General features: G+C 42.1%; 1 protein-coding gene and 1 long non-coding RNA gene across 3 annotated transcripts in view; one reads left to right on the plus strand and one right to left on the minus strand.

Annotated features, from left to right (window-relative positions):
• ADAMTS12 (ADAM metallopeptidase with thrombospondin type 1 motif 12) overlaps positions 1-22444 on the plus strand; it is a 396268-nt gene that overhangs the window by 258150 nt on the left and 115674 nt on the right. For both annotated transcript variants that reach the window (XM_049707993.1, XM_049707992.1), the window contains exons 13-16: positions 5766-5899; positions 13138-13258; positions 19862-20106; positions 21782-21920. In XM_049707993.1, the coding sequence (XP_049563950.1) occupies positions 5766-5899; positions 13138-13258; positions 19862-20106; positions 21782-21920 (639 nt within the window). The remainder of the gene's footprint in view (positions 1-5765; positions 5900-13137; positions 13259-19861; positions 20107-21781; positions 21921-22444) is intronic.
• The window catches only part of LOC125964002 (uncharacterized), a 234804-nt gene that overhangs the window by 154910 nt on the left and 57450 nt on the right, over positions 1-22444 (minus strand). The window lies entirely within an intron of this gene.

Below are 22444 nucleotides of genomic sequence, written 5' to 3' on the forward strand. Positions count from 1 at the left end.
TAAGATGATGTTCATGTTTTTTTTAAAAAATAGATGATTTTATGGCCAAGGAGCTCTGGTAGGAGGAGAAGAGCCCCCAAAACTGTTTGTATTATGACAAATGCTAGGTTTATTAAACTTATGTATCTTGCCTTTGGAAATCAATTTTTTAAACATTTAAGCATTCTGATTAAATTATTACGTTTAGTAAACAATTTATAATAAGTTGCAATTCCAAATTTAGTGTCACAGTTCCTAACCATTTTAACTAAAAGACAGAACATAAATGTACAGTAAATAACCAACATTGCTACATTTAGCGTAGTCTAAAACATCAATGAAGTGGGTTTAATTCATTTTTAACAATTCTATTCCTGTTTTCATACCTTTCTATAGTTATGGTAGAATATATTAATTTTAATGCCTTCTTATGTTTGATGTATATTTTGATATATTTGGAGATTGCAATATTACCTTATCAGAAAGTAAAAAACATACTATTTTAGACCAGCCGAAGTTACAGAGTTTTGGTAATTATTTGACTGATTTTTGGTTGGGTTTTTGGTCAGGACTTCTTGTTTGGTTTTGGTTTTGTTTGTTTGTTTTCCCTCAAGCTGATCTGAGCCTGGTCATTAAACTGGGCTTCTTTTTTAAGTTAAATGTTACTTATTAAAGCAATAAAACATTTTTAAGTTATGCCTTTTGCTTAAGGTTTAGTATTTCTTAAAATCTGGCAAGGAACTGCACACATGCACATCACAAATCTCTTCTGCTCATGCACGTGTTCCATTGTCCAATCAGACTTCACTTACAAGGCACAAGTTCAGACGTAAAATTATTAAGAGTTTTAAGACAGTGACAACAGAGCATTCAACCAAGTGTGACTGCACAGGACTCACACCCAAGGAGTCCTGCATGTAAATGGATTTTAGAAACTAGATATTTTTAAATGGTGAAACTCAAATTGCAATCTACTCACAGAACATGAAACACACTCAAATTTTTCCTTGACCTAAGAAATAATTTTTGTCCTTCTTAGCAAGTTTTAGCTTTCACTTCTAACGATCACTTCGTAAGATCATTATCCAAAAACGTTGGGCCGCCCTATTTTAGTAGAATTGAAAATTCAGCCTTCGATTCAGTGAGTTCATTCAGTTCCCTAAGCTTCCTTTGAGAGGATTAATCAGACAGTGCGAGGGGAAAGTTCACCAGTCCATTAGTTTTAGAATTTTCACTCAGCTGAAAAAATGGATTGAAAAGCTAGAAGAAAAAAGTCCCACGAGCCCGACGAAAGGATGTGTCTAGGCAGATGAGTGTACCTGAGACGGTGAAACACTCAACTCTGTGGTTGTTATGGAACCGATGAGGTTGGTATCTGGGAGAGAGACTCTCTGATAGTCGGGTTGACCTCTGAGAACTAAGACCATCTGTTGCTCCTCCTGCCTCTTGGGGCAGCGCCCTGTGTCACAGGCCCACCTAATGACATACCCAGAATGCCAGGAAAGACAGAGAGGCCAGACGAAAGGGCAGGGAAGCAGGACTTCAGAATCCACCTTGTAAACTGCTTCAGTAGCCCTGAACCTTCAATTCACAATGGTCGCTTTCAAGCACAGCGTTCCTTCTGGCCTTGGGCACGCCTGTGGGTCGTAGGTGTGCAGGCGCTGGGGGTCACAGCAGCAGGTGTGTGTGCTGCTGTTGTTTTCAGCACAGATTATTTACTAGGTGTCCCTAAGACTCCATAGACCACTGTACTTACATTCCTTAGAAATCTGTTTCTTCCTTACTTCAGTTAGCCTGTCTAATCTTGAAAGATGTACAAATCCAGTATCACAGAAGCAAGATAAAGGGAAGTCTCAAAATGAGGGCCTCTCCTCATAGAGATGTGTCATGATTATCACAGGGGAAAGGAGACCTTTCCCGTTTTCTTGTTTGAGGGCCAAGACATTATTTATAAAATGAATATATGCTGCTTATAAAAATGCAAGTGTATACAATAGAGTAAAATAAAAATAGATTCTTCTTAGCCCACCCACACTTATCCCTCAGAGGCGAGTGTTGTTAACTGCAGGTTTCCATTTGCGCACAAGTGAACTCATACTTTGCCAGTTCTGCAACTTTTTGACTCATGGAGCAGAACACCATGGCATTACAGCTCACCTCATTCCTCTTAGTGACTGCATAGCCTTCCATTATGTAAATGCAATTTAAGTCATTTGTCCGTTTCTTCCTGGATAAAAAGTTAATTGCTGCAATGAACATCCTTGACCTCTGTCACTGAGGTCAAGGTTCATTTTTATGAATGAGTTGATAATCTCTTAGGATTGAGTTGATCTCTTTGCCATTTGGTCCAAAGGTTTCTCCCTAACAGTATCGATCACTGCCATGTCAGTTAATTAGTAAACATGGGTTAAGAGCCTTTGCTGAGTGTAATGATCTGCTGGTATTCATTAGGAAAGGTTAATGGTAATAACTACCACATTAAAACAACCAGATACCTTATTAGAGGTTTCAGTGTGCTATCCTCTGATAGTCCCCTCTGTGTAGAGACCAAAAAGGCCTTGGGCAAGATGTAAGAGTCAGGGCTGGGATCTGAACCCCTATGCATCTAACTCCAACGCTCATGTGAAGGAGAGCCTCCTCCTGTGCTTTTCAGTCCTCACCAGTGTGTGTCTGTTTCCTCCTTCTCACACTGTGGGCGCCAGTAGCAGCTGATCAATGTGCAGATGACTGGGGTGCCCTTGAGGACATCACAGTTTGGTTGAGGAGCTTGTAAAATCCATAGTCTTGGAAGCATAGAGCCGGGAGGACCTCAGTAGGCATTGTACCAGCTTTGAACCAGGTTCATAGTCACAGAAAAGGAAAGTCATAGAACCACCTACTGACCTAGCAGGATATAGAATTCTTTATGCTAAACTGACAAGACAGCGATTATTTAGAAAATGGTAAAACAAAGCATGAAATCAGTGCAGAATTGATTAGAAATGGCACAATGGAATAATCTGAAGGAGAAGAGGCTATTTCAGGAAAGATCGGTATATGTGTGGGAAAGAGAATTGAGCCAGCTTTTGACTGCTCTGAAAGAAGATTGGAATGATAGAAGCACAGCTTATGGGGTAACTGCAAGGACCTTTAGAATTCACCAGGTCATGATAAGGAGGTGAAATCAGCAACCATAACCACTGTCATTTGTCAAGCACTTACTGTATACCAGGTACCACGCTGAGTGCTTGACATACAGTCTCCGTCTTAAACCTCACTATTAATTACCCTGCAAGGTAGGTATTATTATCCCCATTTTTCAGACGAGGAAACTGAGTCACAGAAAGGTTAAGTAACTTTCTCAAGGTAATATTAGACGTTCATGAGCTAGAATCTGCTACATCTGCTCTCTATAGAAGTAATGGCTTTTACATCTGCTCTCTGTAGAAGTAATGGCTCCAGAGGCTAAAGATTCTCAACATATTTAGGACCCATGAAAGATTATTAAAATGGAGTCCAGTGGGTATTCTACCAAGTTTGCTTCTCAGATATGATCCATGAATAAATGCATTGCCTAATAACACGAAGAGTGGTTACTTTAAATATCTCATCAAAGCATTTGTTTTTTGTTAAAAATAATTCTGTGCCTGTAGGTTAGGAGTTAATAGCGTGAGCTCTAAGCTAAACCATCAGCTTTCTACTGTACCACTCATACTGTGAGATCTTGGAAAACTTAATCTCTCTGCGCCTAAATTTTCTCTTCTAAATGGGGATAATAAAAGAACTAACATCATAGGGTAGTTGTGATGGTTAAAATGAAATCAGATAACCACTGCAAAGCACAAGAAGATCTGGAAAATAACGTTCAAGTAATACATTGGCTGTTATTTGAACAAAGCAACTTTCCCTTAGCTCACTAAATAAACAAGACTAGCAAAAGCCTCTGGGTAGTTTCATCCTTCAGGGAGGGAGTCAAACAGCACAAGCCCAGAGGGAGTAAAACTAAGGCAGACATTGGAACTTGACCATTCTGGAATTCAGTGCAATGCTTGCCTTTGGATGGGGGTTTACTTGCTGTGAGGACCCGTTTTTACAACCCTGAGAGTGAATGCCTTCTTAGAATTCACACCCTCAGGCACCTCTAGTCCCAGCCCTCCCCAGCAGGCTGGAACAGGTAATTCCTTTAGAAAAGCTCCAGAATAATTCAGGGCTGCTTCGTCTTTGTGCTTCATGTGTCCAAATAGAAAATCTCAGATCTAAATTCTAAAGCTCAAATCAAAGCTTTTGAAAAAGTGTTTCCCCTGCCTCCATCCTTCTACTTGTTGTTTCCTGAAATGATTCCCTGGACTCAGCACACCTGGATGGATGCTCGCATCTCTCAGAGAGCAGAATTGCTCCCAGGTGGCTCCCTCTAAGCACTTCTATTCAAGTTCAGGCAGTCACAGAGCTAATCATGCTGCCGGGAATGAAGATTTACAGTAGTACTGAATTATGCCTTGTCTCCGGGGTCTGCTGGCCCTTTTCCGACGGCACTTTGTGATCTCTCCAGCTCATTTTAACTTTATTCATTTTCTCAGACAACTTCTCCACTGCAGTTTATATAAAATCAGTTGGTATTCTTTATTTGCTTTTACCTTTCTCCTTTAAGTTTTAAACAGATGCTTTAGAAATTGTCTCAAGTTCCTCCAGAGTTTCAGTGTTTGAGTTTTACTCTGTTATATTTGTGTAAGCTGTACACTTTTGTTTCTTTACCACATGGACCATTGCATCCTTGAGCAGCCCTACCTAGAGCTGTGCACGTTGGCCTTGCATTTGGGGCCCATCCACCCTGAGGTGGGTCCGAGGCAAACGGCCTTACGGGTGGCCTCATTGAGCCCTCAGCTGGTCACACCACCAAGAAACTTAACAGCCCTTCCCCCAGTAAACAGACCCAGAAGAGATCCCAAAAGGATCTTTCTGAAGAGGATATTCTCAAATTTTTCACTTAAAGAGAAGACGTAACATTCAAGGAAAATTAACTATTTGAATTCTTATCATATAAAGATATTACCTCTTAAAATTTTTAGGACAATTTATGTTCTAAAAGTTACCTCTTTTTCTGGTTATTCGAAGTACCTACGTATAGATACACATTTTATTAAGTAAATCTTTAGAACGATTCTGTGCAGGAGATCACTCACCAGGGAACAGAAAATTGAACCTTAGAATGGATTCAGTGCAGGACCCAGCATGATGGGATGGACCACTATGATAAGCAAGGTGGCTTCTGCTTTAGCAAAACAGCAGATCTTTTGTTTCTCTGTGGTTGTAAACCTATGTCCAAGGACTTCTTGGACTTGAGAACAAGGGAGAATATTTGTTGGGGGTGGTTTATGATAGTGGCAGTGGTGTTAGTAATGAGCTGGCCCCATGGGAGCGTGTCCCCTGGTGGTCTGCTTACTTTGCTGCAAAATACCAGGCAAACATGATGCTTGTCTGGAGTCCTGCATCACCGGTTGCTATGACTTATTTTCTAGGTTAACCCCAGATGCTAACTGCCTTATTTTTATAAGCACAGTTCAACATGGGATTGAAAGGTCTCATCATTTGTAACAAAAGGCATAGCATTTTAAAGCAATCTTCCCAGTTTAATTTGTTGTAAAACGCTTTAAAAGAAAGAAGCCTGCATTACAGCATGTGTCACAGGAAGGGAAAAGATGGGAATCTCCAGATAAATGACACTTGGGGATTCATACATACAAAATCCTGGGGGAAGGGTGCTGAGCAAGAAAGCTAACTTGCAAGGATTTGTCTCTTTTTCACTTCAGCACGTCCTTGTGAGCTCTACTGCCGACCCATAGATGGCCAGTTTTCCGAGAAAATGCTGGATGCTGTCACTGATGGTACCCCTTGCTTTGAAGGCGGCAACAGCAGAAATGTCTGTATTAATGGCATATGTAAGGTATTGGGTATGTTTCCTTAATCTACAGCTTTATAAAACCATGATTTTTATTAATTCGGGAAGTCAGATGTGCTAATCTTTTGCTTTCGCGGTATTTGCATGTGGTCTGGTATTTTTATATGGTCTGTGAGACAAGACTCTTCAGTGTTCATCAAAATCACAGTTAGGAACTGAATGTCCTCCTGCTGTCATCTTCATTTCTTGATCTGTTGATGTGCTCTGTGATATTATTTTAGGCATGAAGCTGGGTCAAGTTGAAGAAGAACCAAATTAAAGGAGGAATTACTAGGAAAAGGCAACTCGGATTATTTCAGTGGTATTGAATTGTTTGTTGGTTACTTGCCAACAGTCAGTTAAATTTGAGGAAAAACTGAAATTAATAATTGTATAGTGTTTTTCACAGAGCATTTTGACATTTCATTCTCAATTGATCACCAACATGAGGTCTTCTGATTTCGATTTAACTTTTTCACATTGACGCCATTAAAAAATTGACTCCAATTAAAAAATTCTGCCCAGGGCTTCCCTGGTGGCGCAGTGGTTGAGAGTCCGCCTGCCGATGCAGGGGACACGGGTTCGTGCCCCAGTCCGGGAAGATCCCACATGTCGCGGAGCGGCTGGGCCCGTGAGCCATAGCCGCTGAGCCTGCGCGTCTGGAGCCTGTGCTCTGCAACGGGAGAGGCCACAGCAGTGAGAGGACCGCGTACCGCAAAAAAAAAAAAAAAAAAAAAAAAAAATTCTGCCTTTATATAAAGTACTTAGATCTGATTTTTTAATGCTTTTATGTGTACAAACATTGAAGAATTTATCCCCATTGCTCACAGTCTGTTTTGCAAGGAACTGATGAACAAGTTTTGTGATCCAACACTCAGGCATAAATCTCAGTTTAAAGAGAAGGTGTTTTTAATCAGTGAAAAAAGAAACTACATAAAAATACTCAATTAACTATTAGTAAAGCATAATGGCTTAGTGCTCAGGCTCTAGAATGTGAACCCAATACCACTATTTCCTACCTGTATAACTCTATACATCTTTCTAAGACTCAGTTATCTTTCATAAAATTGGGATATTAACATATTTTAGATTAAATAAGGTCATATAGGTTAAGCCCTTAACAGAGCCCCTGGCACACAATAAACTCTTAATATATTTTATTTGTTTTTGCAAATAATTATCACAATTTTTTCCACTGGACCGAATTGTTGCCATGAAAAGCTCCTGCCCATAAATTGTTAGCACCCTGGGAAGGTGAATTTATCACCTTGCAGTTACTGATGGACTTATTCCAGTAGCGACCAAGGCACAGGAGGCAACATGATGATTCCCAGGACTGAGTGAGCTAACAAGCCATCCTTTCTAAATTGGAAAGGGCTCAGGCAGAATTCTCTTCCTGACACGCTAATTACCACTGTAGCTACAAAGAGCCAAAAATAATTAATATATTTTAGGTTAGACCTGTTCCCTAGAGCAGGAAAAAGTTTATTTAGCTAATTTAGGCCCGAACAGCCCCATTGCCATTTAATACAGTGGTTCTCAGGCCTGGCTGCCTATTAGAATCAGCTGGAAAGCTTTTAAAACCTACTGATGCCTGGCTCTCTATCCACCCTATTAATTCAGAATAGATGTGATTTGGTCCTGAGCGTTGGTATTTTTAAAACTCCTCAGGTGATCGCCATATGCTGCTAGGGCTGAGAACTTTAGTCATCAAAAAATCAATGTGATGCTAAAATTATCTTTTATACCTAAATACCTTTGCATGCATAGAGACAGTATCTTTAGCTTGTGATGGAAAAAGAAAGATATTTTGAACAAAACATGAGGGGTCTTGGGTATCTCTCTTGAAACCAGTTAAATCAGCTTAATAGAATAAGCCCAATTCTCTCAGCTTTCCTTTTTCTTTTTGGAAACCAGTTAAGGCTTTTAGAAAGTTTAATTACTTTCTGTCTACACCACACTGAGTTAAGTTTTTAAGCAGAAAAAAATATGTCAAATCAAGTTTACCTTAATAGCCTAAATACAGTTTATCTTTTAAAGATCCGGATTGTAGTTATTTTCAGCTTTTGTTAGTCTTCTTATTCATTTACCACAGTTTTTTCAAAGGGAATTGAACGTGTATTGATATAAAAAGTTACACCATCAGAAAAAAATATATATGTGCCTAATTCATCTTCTTTGTGTGTACGAAAATATTTGCTTATATTCATATAAATACTTGTATTTGCTTATACTTATATACTTAGCTGTCTATTTGGAAATTATGACACTTGCCAACATTTTGGCATCTTAGATTTGCAGATTTTGTTGTCGAGGAAATTATCGAACGTTGATCAGAACTGAATTTGTTTTAGGAAGTATCTGTCTGTGCCCCTCCCCCAATTTTTTAACTGGTACTGAACTCCTAAGCTGCTTTTTTTCTATTTATTGAATTTTTTTCTACTATTTCGTTTACTTAACTGTATCTACACAAGACCAAGATTTTTAAGTAAAGTGGTATTTACAGTTAAATTATTTTCTCCTTTCCTTTTTTAATCACAAGTACAACATGCGGTAAGCTTTTAAATATATGAGCAGATATTCCCACCCCTCTTCCACCTGTCCCAGCTCTGCAGTCTTACCTGCTGTCTTATGACAGGCTGCTAACCATCCAACTTGCTCACCCCTTTCTCTTGGTAACCAGTTCTTTGGCTTTCAGTTCCTTCACTCGTCCCTTTTCTCCCAGTCAGCAAAGCTTTGGCTTCATTTCTTCCCCAAACAGCCTGGATGCCCTGAACTTGCACATCAGCCATCCCCTAGATTTCTCCTCTCAGCCTTCCATCAACCTCTTTCCCCAGGACCCTGATTCTGACCAACCCAACCACATTGATTTTTTGTTCTGACAAGCAGTCTACTATACACTTCTTAAAATAATAATTCAACTTTGTGAATTTATGCCCTTAGAAGTCAGTGTCTTCAACCCCAGCCGAGTCCTTAGCCTTACTCGACAATCTTCCTACCTGCCCTAAGTTAGCTCCCCTTCTCGTTGCTCTCAGAAACTCTCCTGAACCTTCTTTGTTCTCTCTCAAGGCCATTTTGGCCATCTCAGTGATTGACTGAACACCCCGAAATCAATTTCTCTGGGCCAGATGTCTTTCTAGAAGGCCACATCCTATCTCTTGGCCCTTAAATTATGGTGAGGAAAGCATTATTTCTGCTGTCCCATTTATTACAGGACATTATCATTTACCTGTTCTCAGTTAAGCATAACTGGCATTATCTTCACACTAAAGTTTCATTAGCTGGGAATGAATCTCCTCTTGGAATCAGGCATCTTTCCAGTCTCTACCTTTGCCAAGGGACTGTAGAAAGAAATGATAACATTCTAAGTGGCTTAGGTCAAGGTGCCAGTTGGTATTTCAGTCCTCAGTTACTTGAGAATTTACTAAGTAAAACAGTAAAACTCATAAGGAAGAAATGAGAACTGGTAAGAATACGTATTACTTATTCACTCACGTAGGGCTGAAAGCCTAGTGAAAGACTGGGACCTGACTTCTCTAAGTAATACTCAAGATAGGATGCTCTTCAGTTCAAATGACAGGGTCAAGAATTGATGATACACTTCTGCATGGGAAAGGAAACAGTCATCGGAATAAAGAGGCAACCTACAGAATGGGGGACAATATTTGCAGACCATATATACAATAAGGGGTTAATATCTAAAATGTATGAGAAACTCCTACAGCTCAACAGCAGAAATACAAATAACCTGATTTAAAAAATGAGCCCAGTACTTGAATAGACGTTTCTCCAGAGAAGATATACAGATCACCAACAGGTATATGAAAAGGTGCTCAACATCATTAAACATAGAGAAATAAAAGTGAAACTCATGAGATATCACCTCATACCTGTTAGGATGGCTATCACCAAAACACAAAAGATAACAAGTATTGGTGTGGATGTGGAGAAATTTAAAACCTGTGCACTGTTGGCGGGAATGTACAATGGTGCAGCCACTATGGAAAATAGTATGGAGATTCCTCAAAAACTTAAAAATATTTATTTTAATTAAATTAAAATATTTATTTTTTAATTAAATTTAAAATATTTAATTTTTACCCTATGACCCAGCAATGTCAGTTCTGGGGTATGTACCCAAGAGAATGAAATCAGGATCTTGAAGTGACATCTGTACGCCCGTGTTCATAACAACATTATTCACTAGCCAAGATACGGATGGAAACAACCCAGATGTTCATCAACAAATGGATAAAGAAAATGTGGTATATACATACCATGGAATATTACTCAACTTTAAAAAAGAAGGAAATCTTGACCTCTTGACAACGTGGGTGAGCCTGGAGAACGTTATGCTAAGTGAAATAAGTCAGTCGCAGAAGGATAAATGCTACGGGATTCCACTTATATGAGAGCCTAGAATAGTCTAACTCATCGAGGCAGAGAAGAGGATGGTAGTTGTCAAGGGAACAGTGGAGAGTTGCTGTTCAACGGGTATAAAGTTTCATTTACGCAAGACGAATGAGTCCTAGAGCTCTGCTGTACAACGTATTGCCTGTGGTTAACAACACTATATTGTGCCCTTAAAATTTTGTGACGGGGGTAGGTCTCATGGTAAGTGCTCTTACCACACACATACACAAAAGGGACACAAGGAAACTTCTGGAGCTGATAGATATGTCTATTGTCTTGATTGTGGCAATGGCTTCACAGGTGTCTGTATGAGTCCAAACTCATCAAATTATAAAATTAAATATGTGTAGTATTTTATATATCAGCTACACCCCCAAGAAAGCTGTTTTTTAAAGAAAGAAATAATGATAGGAAATTAAAGGGATTTTCTTTTTTTGAAAAGAAATACAGCCTGTTGGGAGGCTATCTGGCCGCCTTAGAGGCACATCGGAGGAGAGCCATACTGGATCAGAGCCCCTCTGATCCGGCTGAAGGCAGAAAGACAGTATTGCTGTGGCCCTGTTGCCAGAGTACAGGACGTGGAAGAGAGGAATGTCTGTTCATTTTCCCCTGAGAGTCTTACATTTTATGTATAGCAAGGAGGACGGGCTTCAGCCTCCTTCGGTTATGTACTCAGTTCGGTGTTGAGTGTGCTGTGCGCAGCTGATGGAGGAACAGAAGGGTGAAGTCTCCACAAGAACCACACACTATGCCGTGGGCCAGCCTACTGGGGTGTGTGTGTTTCCTTCCCCGCCCCTGCCCCCCAGGGATGCAGGCAAATATTGCTGGAGGAGAAAGATGGGCTCAAGGTATTTGTTTTTCTGGCTTTCTTTCCTTTTTCCTTCACATGTTTTATCCATCCCCTCCTGGTAGAGATTGTTTTTAAACACTTCAGTATGTTGCAAAGTATGTTTCCCTGGCTGGTTCCAAATCAGTGAAGGAATGATGGTCACTGAGAATGGGATTTGTAAAGGTCAGCTTATTAGAGGATGCTCAAGCTTGACGTAAACATATCACTTGTGACGGGTTGACATTTTGCTTATAACCAGTGAAGGCACACATCCAGACAATTTCTTTCTTTTCCATTGTGATTAGTGTTGTTAAGTTTTTTTAATCTCTTAGCAGATTATTTTTCCCAACTGGGTCAAGTAGCACCGTCTTTGGATCTAAAGGAAGTTAGACATGGTTAACCTGAGTAATGGCGCTATTTTTGTCTGTGGGCCTTAATTCTCTGTTTAGAATTAAGGTGGAGGGAGGGTGTATTTAAAAACCTAAATGGTTCTTCCTTTCAGTCGATCTGAGGTGGCTTTAAAATAAGAAAGGAAATTATCTTTGAGAGAGAAAAAACTACCTGGGCACAATTCTTCTTCCCAAACAGAAAAGAAAAATCCAATTAATATAATATGGTGTAGGGACTTTGCTGGTAGTACAGTGGTTAAGGATCCACCTGCCAATGCAGGGGACACGAGTTCGAGCCCTGGTCTGGAAAGATCCCACATGCCGCAGAGCAACTAAGCCCGTGTGCCACAACTACTGAGCCTGAACTCTAGAGCCCGTGAGCCACAACTGCTGAGCCCGCACGCCACAACTACTGAAGCCCACACGCCTAGAGCCTGTGCTTCGCAACAAGAGAAGCCACCGCAGTGAAAAGCCCGCACGCTGCAAAGGAGAGTAGCCCCTGCTCGCCGCAACTAGAGAAAGCCTCCACGCAGCAACGAAGACCCAGTGCAGCCACAAATAAATAAATACATAAATAAATAAATAGAAATTTAAAAAAATATATAATATGGTGTAGTTTTTCCTCTTTATTCTACCACTGAAATGTGGTTAAGGAATATAGGCCGTAGAAGAGAGCAAGGAACAAAAGACTTCAGTGGATGTTCACGTGGTTTCCATGACTTTCCATCTGAGTGTTAACGGTTCTCTGGTATTTGATGCTACCAAACACCCCAAGTTTAATTACTCTCCTTTTCCAGAATGGGAATTGGATGGAAAAGCCTTGGCTGTATTGGGGGGTGGAGGAGAAGGAACCAGTGGAGAGGGAAGGATGATGACTTGGGAGGACCAATGGACAGAACACTGAGAAGTGGTCAGGTCCAGAGCACAGGAACAAGATTAGGCCTGGATCAGGGAAGAAATGACCAGTTCCTCCTCTGCAGCTGGAGGGAAGGAGGTCAGGATGGCTGGGATATGGCTACATGTGACAGGTGGTGGGGCTGGGGTCATAGGAGGCTCCAAAGGATCTGCTGATGGGTCTGCAGGTCCGAGATCTCATCCCTCACGGGACTGGAATGGTCTCAGCATGAAGCCAGGTTTTCCCCCAGGGCTGCCAGTTCAGACAGGAACCAGAGAGAATATCCCCGGTAAGGAATGTAAAGGGAATGAACGACTAAGTATAGGTGGAGTCATTCCGTCATCCCTGGGAATCTCATTAGAGAGGAGGGGGCATGAGGTTTGCACATCTGAAAGGGATTTGCTGCTCCACCGACAATGATTCCAAGACATTTTCATGGTTCCACTTTTGGAAGTGTGTTCAATTCTGCTTCTCACTCAGGGGAAATTGCAGATGCATTCAGTGTGTACCTCTTTCCCCTCAAAGCAAGTATTTCATTTAGCATCAGTGGGTGCTTTGGGTATTCTGGCCACCACCAGGAAGAGGAAACATTTATCTTGTATCTGCCCCCGCCACAATCTCATCCAGAGCAAAATGGGGGGAAGGAGGAGTCAAAAGTCCAGGGTAGGTGTGGCCTCTCCCACCTGAGTCATTCGCCCTCAACCTCTCTTCCCCACAGATGGTCGGCTGTGACTATGAGATCGATTCCAATGCCACGGAGGATCGCTGTGGTGTGTGCCTTGGGGATGGTTCAGCCTGTCAGACCGTGAAGAAGGTGTTTCAACAGAAAGAAGGATCTGGTAATAAACACACAAATAATTAAGGTGGCAGGGGACTGAGAATGAAGGTCAAGATGGAGTGTTACTCTTTTTAAGCAGATTGTGACTTTCACAGAATTCAAAATGGGTATAGCCTTCACTACAAAGGGATAAAGTTCCTTGGCAGTTTTAGGAAAGGGGTTGAATGCTAAGCAATTACAGGAAACATCACGTTGCACTAGGGATCTAAGATGGCTTAGTGGCTGTGCACAGGACCAGGTTTAAGAGTGTGGTCCGGGCTTCCCTGGTGGCGCAGTGGTTGAGAGTCAGCCTGCCGATGCAGGGGACACAGGTTTGTGCCCCGGTCCGGGAAGATCCCACATTCCGTGGAGGGGCTGGGCCCATGAGCCATGGCTGCTGAGCCGGCACGTCCGGAGCCTGTGCTCTGCAATGGGAGAGGCCACAACAGTGAGAGACCTGCGTACCGCAAAAAAAAAAAAAAAAAGAGTGTGATCCCTGGAGAGGATCTAGGGCAGAAGGCCAATGGACCGAGACCTGGGGGAGAGAAGGGATGAAGAGCTGGCTGAGGAGGGTGCAGACCTAGGAGCAGGTTCTGTAACTGAGGGCAGAGAAGCCAACAGTGGGTTTAAAGACAGAAGAGTTGGGGTGTAACTTCAGGACCAGAGGAGAGGCGAGGCAGGGTTGCTTCAATATGCTCTTATTCCCAGTTCCTCCCTGTAAGGGAGTCCCAGCCAGTGATGCCTTAAGGCTCTCCAGGTGGCTTCTCCCACCTAACATGCCCTCCTTACTCACATCGCACTATTCCTTTCCCATGATTACCTTTTTCAAGGTTTCTTCCTTGCGCATCTTTGGGCTGTTGACAATCCTCGGGGCATGGAGAGCCCATCCTCATCCCAAATCAGCTGTGACCCCGCAGACTGTCTTCAGTAAAGACAGTTCCCATGATCCCTTGACACCAGCAGTTGCTGAAGGCGTCTTGGGAGGAGGCTAAGTTAGGCCTGGAGATGATGAAGACAGCTGAGAGCATCTTAGTTTAGTCCCCCTCGTCCCCTCCTCCCCAAGAGGTATCCTGAGACAGGAATTCAGGTACCATTAGTTTGTATGGAGGTCGGAGAATCCTGGGAAACACCAGTAGGGCATTGGAGGCAGTGAAACAGAGAAAGGGAGGCAGCCAGAAAGGGAGTGTCATTAAGCCAGTTATTATATAGGAGCCAGTGTAGAAGTTGTACTTCCAAAGTTTCCCCGCCCAGGAGGGAAGGCGTTGAGAGTACACACCAGCTCCCACTAGCCTTTGCTTCACGCTGCTTTGGGGAGGTGGGGGGATCTGGTTGTTAATTCTCTAAATTCCAAGGAATGGAGGTACTGGAAATAGGGTGGCCAGGGGGCACCACCCAGGTAGAGCCAGAGGGGATGGGGCAGTATCCCACACTGGGGCTGGGGTGATGCCTAGGGTGGAAGTCAGATATAGTGGGGCACCTCCCTTCTAGACTTGCTTAACACCCGGGATGAAGTTACTGAGTATGCCCCTGAGTATCGGGTGTGGTCATTAAATGACCTATTTTTTCCTAGCACACATCACCAAAATTTGGACTTAATCCATTGACTTCCTAAAACTACCACTCTAGACTCCTCTGGCCTTAATTGGCTTCTCTAGACCTCACCAATGCCAGACCCTCTGACCACTGAATCAAGTCCTGGTCTTATTCACACTGGCCTGCTTTGTTTTGATGCTGGGAACAAGGGACCACATTCTCTGAGCATTCTGGAACTCTCCTACGACTAATTGTGTCACTTAACTCAGTGCCCAAACCACCAGCCTTGATTCCTATCTCTTTTATTCAATCATAACCAGAATGTGTGCGACTTTTGTTTGAAATCTTTTTATGGAACTAGAACAGTTACCGTATAAAATTCACCTTTAATTTTATATTTTAAATGATACGTTTGTATATCTATTGAGTAGATTTGATGCACATAGTAATTTTACATCTTTTGGCACAAGAAGTTAATTCAATTTCCACTGTCTGATATATCTCACGTACAATTTTTCACTTTTACAATTCAGCATGTTGAAAAAAAAAGTCTATAATCTAAAAAGCAGAGGAAAGACACAATGTCCCTGTTTTTCAACTCTTGCTGCCAGTATCCATATCTTTAGAATAGGAGATCCCTGAAATAGAGTAAAAGCAGCAGCTGCCTGGAATTATGTGTGTACCTGACCACCTGGATCCCATCTACTTATTGATTCTGTGTGTTTATGTGCTTAGTTCTTCCGGCTATAGCTCCCTAGACTCTGCCACTGATCTTTATGGTCAAAAGATTAAATTCATATAGAGTTAGGAATTGACAACAATTACAAATTATGCTAAAATTACCATCTTAATCCCATAATGAGGCATGTTCTGGACTTTTGCTTGCGGCTCCCTGGGCTCTGTGACAAAATGAAAATGATCATGAACGAATGGAACCCATTAAGAACACTCACAGCACAGGCTGGAGGGCTGTGGCCGCAGTGTGGGTGTAGGGTCTATACAAGTCTGGGCGGTGGGACATGAGACCCTTTTAGGAAGCAATGATACGACTTCATGACTCAGAGTTGCTCCTAGGCTGTTCCGTAAGGTTCAATTTCTTTGCTGTAGATTCAAGAGAAAATAGGGACCTTTCTAAGATTTTAGGGAGGGTGAATGACCTGAGGAGGTCAGTGTTATAGAAAGACTAGTTTGCCAGCAACATACAAAGTTGCCCAGAATAGGAGAGCCCAGTGCTGGGAACCCAAACATTAACCCAGGTTCAGGAGATAAGGGCCTGGACTAAAGAAGTTCATGTAAAGGGGATGAGAATCATATAAGAAAACATTCCAGAGACAGAATCAGAGGCAGAAGGTAGGACACAATGATAAGAGAGGACATGGCCTTCTTGAAACCATGTTTACCAAAATACCACCTTACTTGGAGACTGTCGTATGTCATGCTTTCCAGGAAACCTTGAGTTGGAAGGGGTAGGGAAAGTGACTGGACACTTTACACGGGAGTTTTCCCATCAAAAGAGCTGAAAGACCTCCAGGGCTCAGGGCTGTGAGGAAGCATTTAGGGTCAGGAAGCCCCTGTCGGTGTCTATTCCCTCTGCTATGTTTCCACTGGTTTCCAGCAAGAGGATTATGGTTGCTCGCAATGTGTTCCAAGACTCCAGACCCCTTACAACCCTCTTTTGAAATAATTGAGGCTAAAACTCCAAATCCAGGGCAGTTTAATTCTCAGTACATCTGCCTGGCAAATGTATCTGTACGTAGCTCTTCCTCACTGTGATTTGTGAGCAGGTCAAATGCAGTTTTGGATCTGAACCAGACAGCAATGTGTCACTGCTGTCAAGCCAGGCTTCAGAAGATGGACCTGTCTTTCCCAGGAGCCCCCTCACAGAAACCATGGCATCTTGGCCTGCAGTGAGAATGGTCTTGCTTGCCACACACTGACAGCACAAATCGTAAAAAAAAAAAAAGACAAGCTGGTAGTTGTAGTTAAATTGCCTGGGTTAATAGTATGACCTCTTTATAAACACATTTTTATTTGAAGTGACAGACTAGAAACCAAATATGCCAGTGGGTAAATCCTTTTTTTAGAAGAGTTGAATAAGATGCACATTAGCACCAATAATCCATTGTCACTCTTACGATATGTCTTCAGAAGTGAGACCAGTCTTCTGCTCCATCCTCAAAGGCCCTGAATATTCTTTTAGCTCAAGGTGTTCAAGACTCAGTAGTGGGATAGTTTCTTCAGGTGGTCTCCATGGGCCTAGAGGCTCCTTCTTTGAGGTCAAGGTTATGTTTCCCACTTCCCCCAACACTGGTGCAAAAGAATCGTGTTTACTGAGGAAAACGGAAGAAAACTGATTTACTGAATGAATATATTCATCGTTCTTAATACTTTGGAGATATTCTTACCAACCCTGAAACTCTGACCTTGACATAGAATGAATATCTCAATAACCCTTCACCCCCTACAACTTTTTAATATGATTCTCATTTCTGTTAAGACCCATGAGGATGAGACATTCAAGGGGATTTTTTTTCATCTCTGTTCTACCAATCACATTTTTTCATTAAAAATGCTGTATTAGGAGTTGGTTAGCAAAGCCTGGTTATAGAGGGGTGTGTGTGTGTGCGTGTGCGTGTGTGTGCGTGTGTGTGTGCGTGTGTGTGTTGTGCGTGTGTGTGTGTGGCCGTGTGATGTGACATAGATTTCTTCCTCTCTTGGGAACTCAGTTTCCTCATCTTATAGATAAAGAGATTGATGGTCATTCCCTTGCACCTAAACGTCCATTAACAGTTGGCTTATTAAATAAATGGGTCTATGTCATTTTGGCAGTTGTTGAAATGCTAAAAAAATGTGGAAAGATATGGAAGGTATATTAAATTTAAAAGGCAATAGTTAAAATAGTTCACATAGTATGATCTCACTTGTTTAAAAAAGTATGTGTATGTGTGTTTATACATGCAAAGAAAGGTTTTGGAAGAGAATCCAAGAAACTATTAACTGTAATTATCTTTGGGACATAGGACTCTGGGTGGAGGGAAATGGAAACTTTTACTTTTCACTTTATACTCCTCTCTATTGTGGGTTATTTTGTCATGTGTAAAGGAGTCTGGTGGCTATGTTATGGTTCTTTTCAACTCCAAACACCACAGTTTTATCTTTTGGGTTCCTCTTAGGTATTCTTTTGCAAAAATATATTACAAATATGTATTGCTTTTGCTCATGGCTAAATCTGCGTCTGTTTACATCTTCTTTCTACAAACTGTTCGGAAGCAGCAGTTATATTCAATGAAAGCTTTTATTTTCAATTTGATGTACTTCGCCTTTTGATAAGACAGAATCTATACAAAATATTTCTAATTTTAGATTTTCTTAAGTGGAAGATCAAAGGCAAACTCTTTGGGGTTTTTTCCTCATCTAGTTCTCACTGTTTTTTGTTTTGGCTTGGTTTTTTGTTTGTTTTTAAACAAGGCATATGGTGGTTGCCATATTCTTTAATGCTAGTTGACTTTATGCATGAGCTCTGCTATGAGAAGCTCTGCTATGCTGCGGGGAGCAGTGCTCCAAAGGCATTTTAAACAATTGCCTCACCCTCAATTACATGTGATTAAATATTTTCCCTGAGCTAGTTGTAACTTAAGTTTCAATGAGCTGTCTCAGGCAAGCGTGTGAGGGCCCAGCGGAATTTAATCAAGTACTTCAGGCCCCATACATCACTCCTTTAGATGGGAGCTGCCGGTTCGAAAAAATAGAGCTGAGGTTGTGGCCTGTACCCAGCTTCTGAGTAAATCGTTCCTGCTGGCCAGACGTGGGTTTTAACTCCTAGGATCCCATGCTGTGTTAATGTCTGAGGGAAAGAGAGCAGTCAGGGCACTTTTAGGTGACAGAGATGAGGGTGTGTTTGTTAGTCAAAAAAAACCTTAGTGTATATCCAGTGGAAAATGATCAAGGTCTTAAAATCAAGTTTTGTATGGAAGAGGTAAAGGAACAGAGAAAATTTAGCTGGGAGGGACGTCAGACATCATCTCATTCAAGCTCTCATCTCATTCAACGTCCTTCATTGTGCAGATGACATTCAAAGAAGTTAGATAAGTCAATGGACATCATGGAGCTCGTTCGTGGCAGTGTAGAAACTAGAATCGGATGTCTGACTCCCATGCCCCAGTACTCCTTACCCAATGCCAGGCCCAGCGTCTTTCCATTCTATCACAGCTATGAGATGACGGTTCTTTTGAAGCATAAATAGGATGAATGCATAAAGGGCTTAGTCTAGAGCCTGGCAAAGAGAGGAAGCCATTATGTGTTCACTCCATTTCTCCCCAGTAGGTCTCCTACCGTAACAACCAATAAGCAAGGATAAGACTGTAGCTAGAATTGATCATGGTCTTTAAGTAGATGTCCTCTGTGCTTTTTCAGAATGTTGGATTAGAACACATGAGAACAACATAAGTTTATGTTTCATCAAAACGTAAGAAAAAATGTGAAAAAAACCCCTTTCTGATGAATATAATTGTCCAGCAATATAAAAAGCTGTGCTCAGAGCTGAGCTTCTCATCACAAGCTGTATTCAAGAGCGCCAGGTGGCAATCAATCCATGATTCCCTCCAGAATTCTCTAATGAATTTAAGCGATGATTAAATTACTTCTGAGAGTCTTTAATTTTCAGGCAATGAGGGTGAGCGAAAGGATGTAGCCACTGCAATGTTTAGGGAGATTAATCTGATAGCAACAAATGCAGAAGCAGAAATGCTAATGGGAAGCTGGCTAGGGGCTGTAACGGTTTGAACTGTCAACAGAAAATCACAGAAAAATAAATGCTGGGTCAACCACAAAAGGTTCAGAGTTCAATCTGCATTTATTTCACCTCTCCTCTCATAAAACGGATTACATAATGAGTCACAAGGCTCCTGAGAATTCTACTCATGGCCATGCTTTTAAAGTTCCCCGTAATTAGTGCATCTACCAGTCCCAGTAACCACCCAGCACGAAGACAAGGGCACTAAACTGATGGAGATGCTGGGAAGGGGATGCATGATGAGTCAGAAACAGACTGTGTTTGTTCAGCTAAGCTTGCATGCCTCTCTTCTCTCCTTAGGTTATGTTGACATCGGACTGATTCCAAAAGGAGCCAGGGACATACGGGTAATGGAGGTTGAGGGAGCTGGAAACTTTCTGGCCATCAGGAGTGAAGACCCTGAAAAATATTACCTCAATGGAGGATTTATTATCCAGTGGAATGGGAACTACAAGCTGGCAGGGACCGTCTTTCAATATGACAGGAAAGGAGACCTGGAGAAACTGATGGCCACAGGTCCCACCAATGAGTCAGTGTGGATCCAGGTAACGCAGAAGCAAAGGAAACTGCTGACGTGTGCACTAGTTAGGATCTTTCTAATTTTCTTTACCAAGGTGTTTGCTAGGGGATATTCATTAAGAATCCTTAGGGGCTTCCCCTGGTGGCGCAGTGGTTGAGAGTCTGCCTGCCGATGCAGGGGACACGGGTTCGTGCCCCGGTCCGGGAAGATCCCACATGCAGCGGAACAGCTGGGCCCGTGAGCCATGGCCGCTGAGCCTGCGCGTCCGGAGCCTGTGCTCCGCAACGGGAGAGGCCACAACACTGAGAGGCCCGTGTACCACACACAAAAAAAGCATCCTTAAACCTTCTCTTAGCAAGGAACAGGGAGGGAAGTGAGATATTAGTTTATGCTGCTAATCCTTTATTGCCTAAAATTGGCAAAACCCTTGTGATGAAATGCCACGGGCCCTAAAATCATCTGTTGAATTTAGTTTCCAGTATAGTTGACAGGCTATTTATTTCAGAGTGTGTGTTCCTCAGGTATAAAAGGGATGCTACCAGTCTATGTCAGCCTGGCATGAGTTTCCAAACAGCTTTCCAGCAGTGGTGATGAACTGACATGGTTCTTTCACATGTTATCATGCGGTTGTCCTCAGGCAAAAGATTTGACTTCGTGAAACTCCTGGAGAAGAGAAGGGTAAAGACGTAGCATGTGCTCTTCAAAGGCACAAGTGATTTGTCTTTCATACTAGCAAAGAACTGTAGAAAAGGAGTGGGGTAATTATAGCAGCAGAGCAAGGCAGGTTGGGGCTGATGGATGGCCCAAGACAGTCACATCTAACTATAATTCAGAAGTTAGAAGGAAGTCATTTCAGAGCCAGAGATCAGAGCATTCACAGAAGCTGGAGGTCAATGCTTGACAGCTATGATCCGTAAATGTCAGGAGACCTTACATCTTATAGGCCCTCCCCATGGAGCAACCAGTCTACCACCTCTAAGTGTGAGATTAATCCATGTCAAACATGTGGTAAGTAGATTGCCTGCATGAGAGGGAAGTGAGGGGAGGGTCCCAAATTCTGTCTCCAATTTTATGCCTTGGCTAAAACCCATGACCATTTTAATCCCAGAACTATATGCTTTCAAGAAAACTAATCAGCCTGAGAGCTAGAGAAGGGCACCATAAAGCAACAACAACGGCAACAAAAGTTACTGTTTACTGAGTGCTAGCTATATGCCAACACCGATCTAATCATATCTAGTCACATTACTTTCGTTTGTTTAACCCTTAAAAGCACCCTATTAATCATGCTGTGATTATCCTCACTTTGTAGATGGGGAAAGTAAGGCACAAAGAGATTAAGTAACTTACCCATAACCACAAAGTTAGCACATACGCAAGGGCACAAGGTGACCTACCATACCACCCTATTGTTGGAAAGGGCACTCTGGTCATTCCCTCAGAGTAATTCCCATATGATTAGGCCTCCCATGAATACCCATGAGAATTCAGTCAAGAAATAATAGAATAGGAGCAGATTAACTATAGACATATGTAGACATGCAGGTGGAAGTAGAGGTATTTATGTAATGGTATGTATTCCAGTGCACACCTCCATGACTACTTTAAGATGATGGACATTGTACAGCATTTTTATATGACTGTGGTTTGCGGTATAAAGTCACAACAGAGTTTGACATGACCCCGCTCTTGTCCTTTAGCTTTTATTCCAGGTGACTAACCCAGGCATCAAGTATGAGTACACAATCCGGAAAGATGGCCTTGACAATGACGTGGAAAAGCTGGTGTATTTCTGGCAGTATGGCCGCTGGACAGAGTGCAGTGTAACGTGTGGGACGGGTGAGAACAGCTCCTCTCTCTTTGAATCCACGTCAGTTTCAGAATAGGCCATGGAGGAAGTTTAAGCCAGCAGTTTGCACTCTCGCCCCTAGGTCTGCAGGGTTCCACAAAGATGGCCCAGGGGCCTCAATAGGGAGTAAATGTGTTGGTCATGGTCTAAAGAAAGAGGCACTTTTTCTTTTATCAGGTTTACATACTGTCCTTCATGAAAGGTTTTGTTTGCAGAAAGGGTTACATGTCTTTTTTAAAAAAGCAGACCAGAAAGGTTTATAACTTCTCTGGTTGAGGACCTGAGGACCACAAAAGTCAAACCACCCACCATAGGTATCCTTTAAATCATGGCCAAATCCAGTCCATAACTGTCTCTCTTAATTCCTAGCCCAGTGTTCTTCTGTCTCCAATTTACCAGTTTTTCGTAGCTACAAGAAAAACAGTTTTCTCTCACCAATCAAGCATTGGAGAGCTTCCTTTGCTGTCAAGTGTGTCAGGATGGGACAAGTTCTGCTATGGTAACAAAGAAAACA

This window comes from Orcinus orca, chromosome 3, assembly GCF_937001465.1.
Source record: "Orcinus orca chromosome 3, mOrcOrc1.1, whole genome shotgun sequence".
Taxonomy (NCBI): Eukaryota; Metazoa; Chordata; class Mammalia; order Artiodactyla; family Delphinidae; genus Orcinus; species Orcinus orca.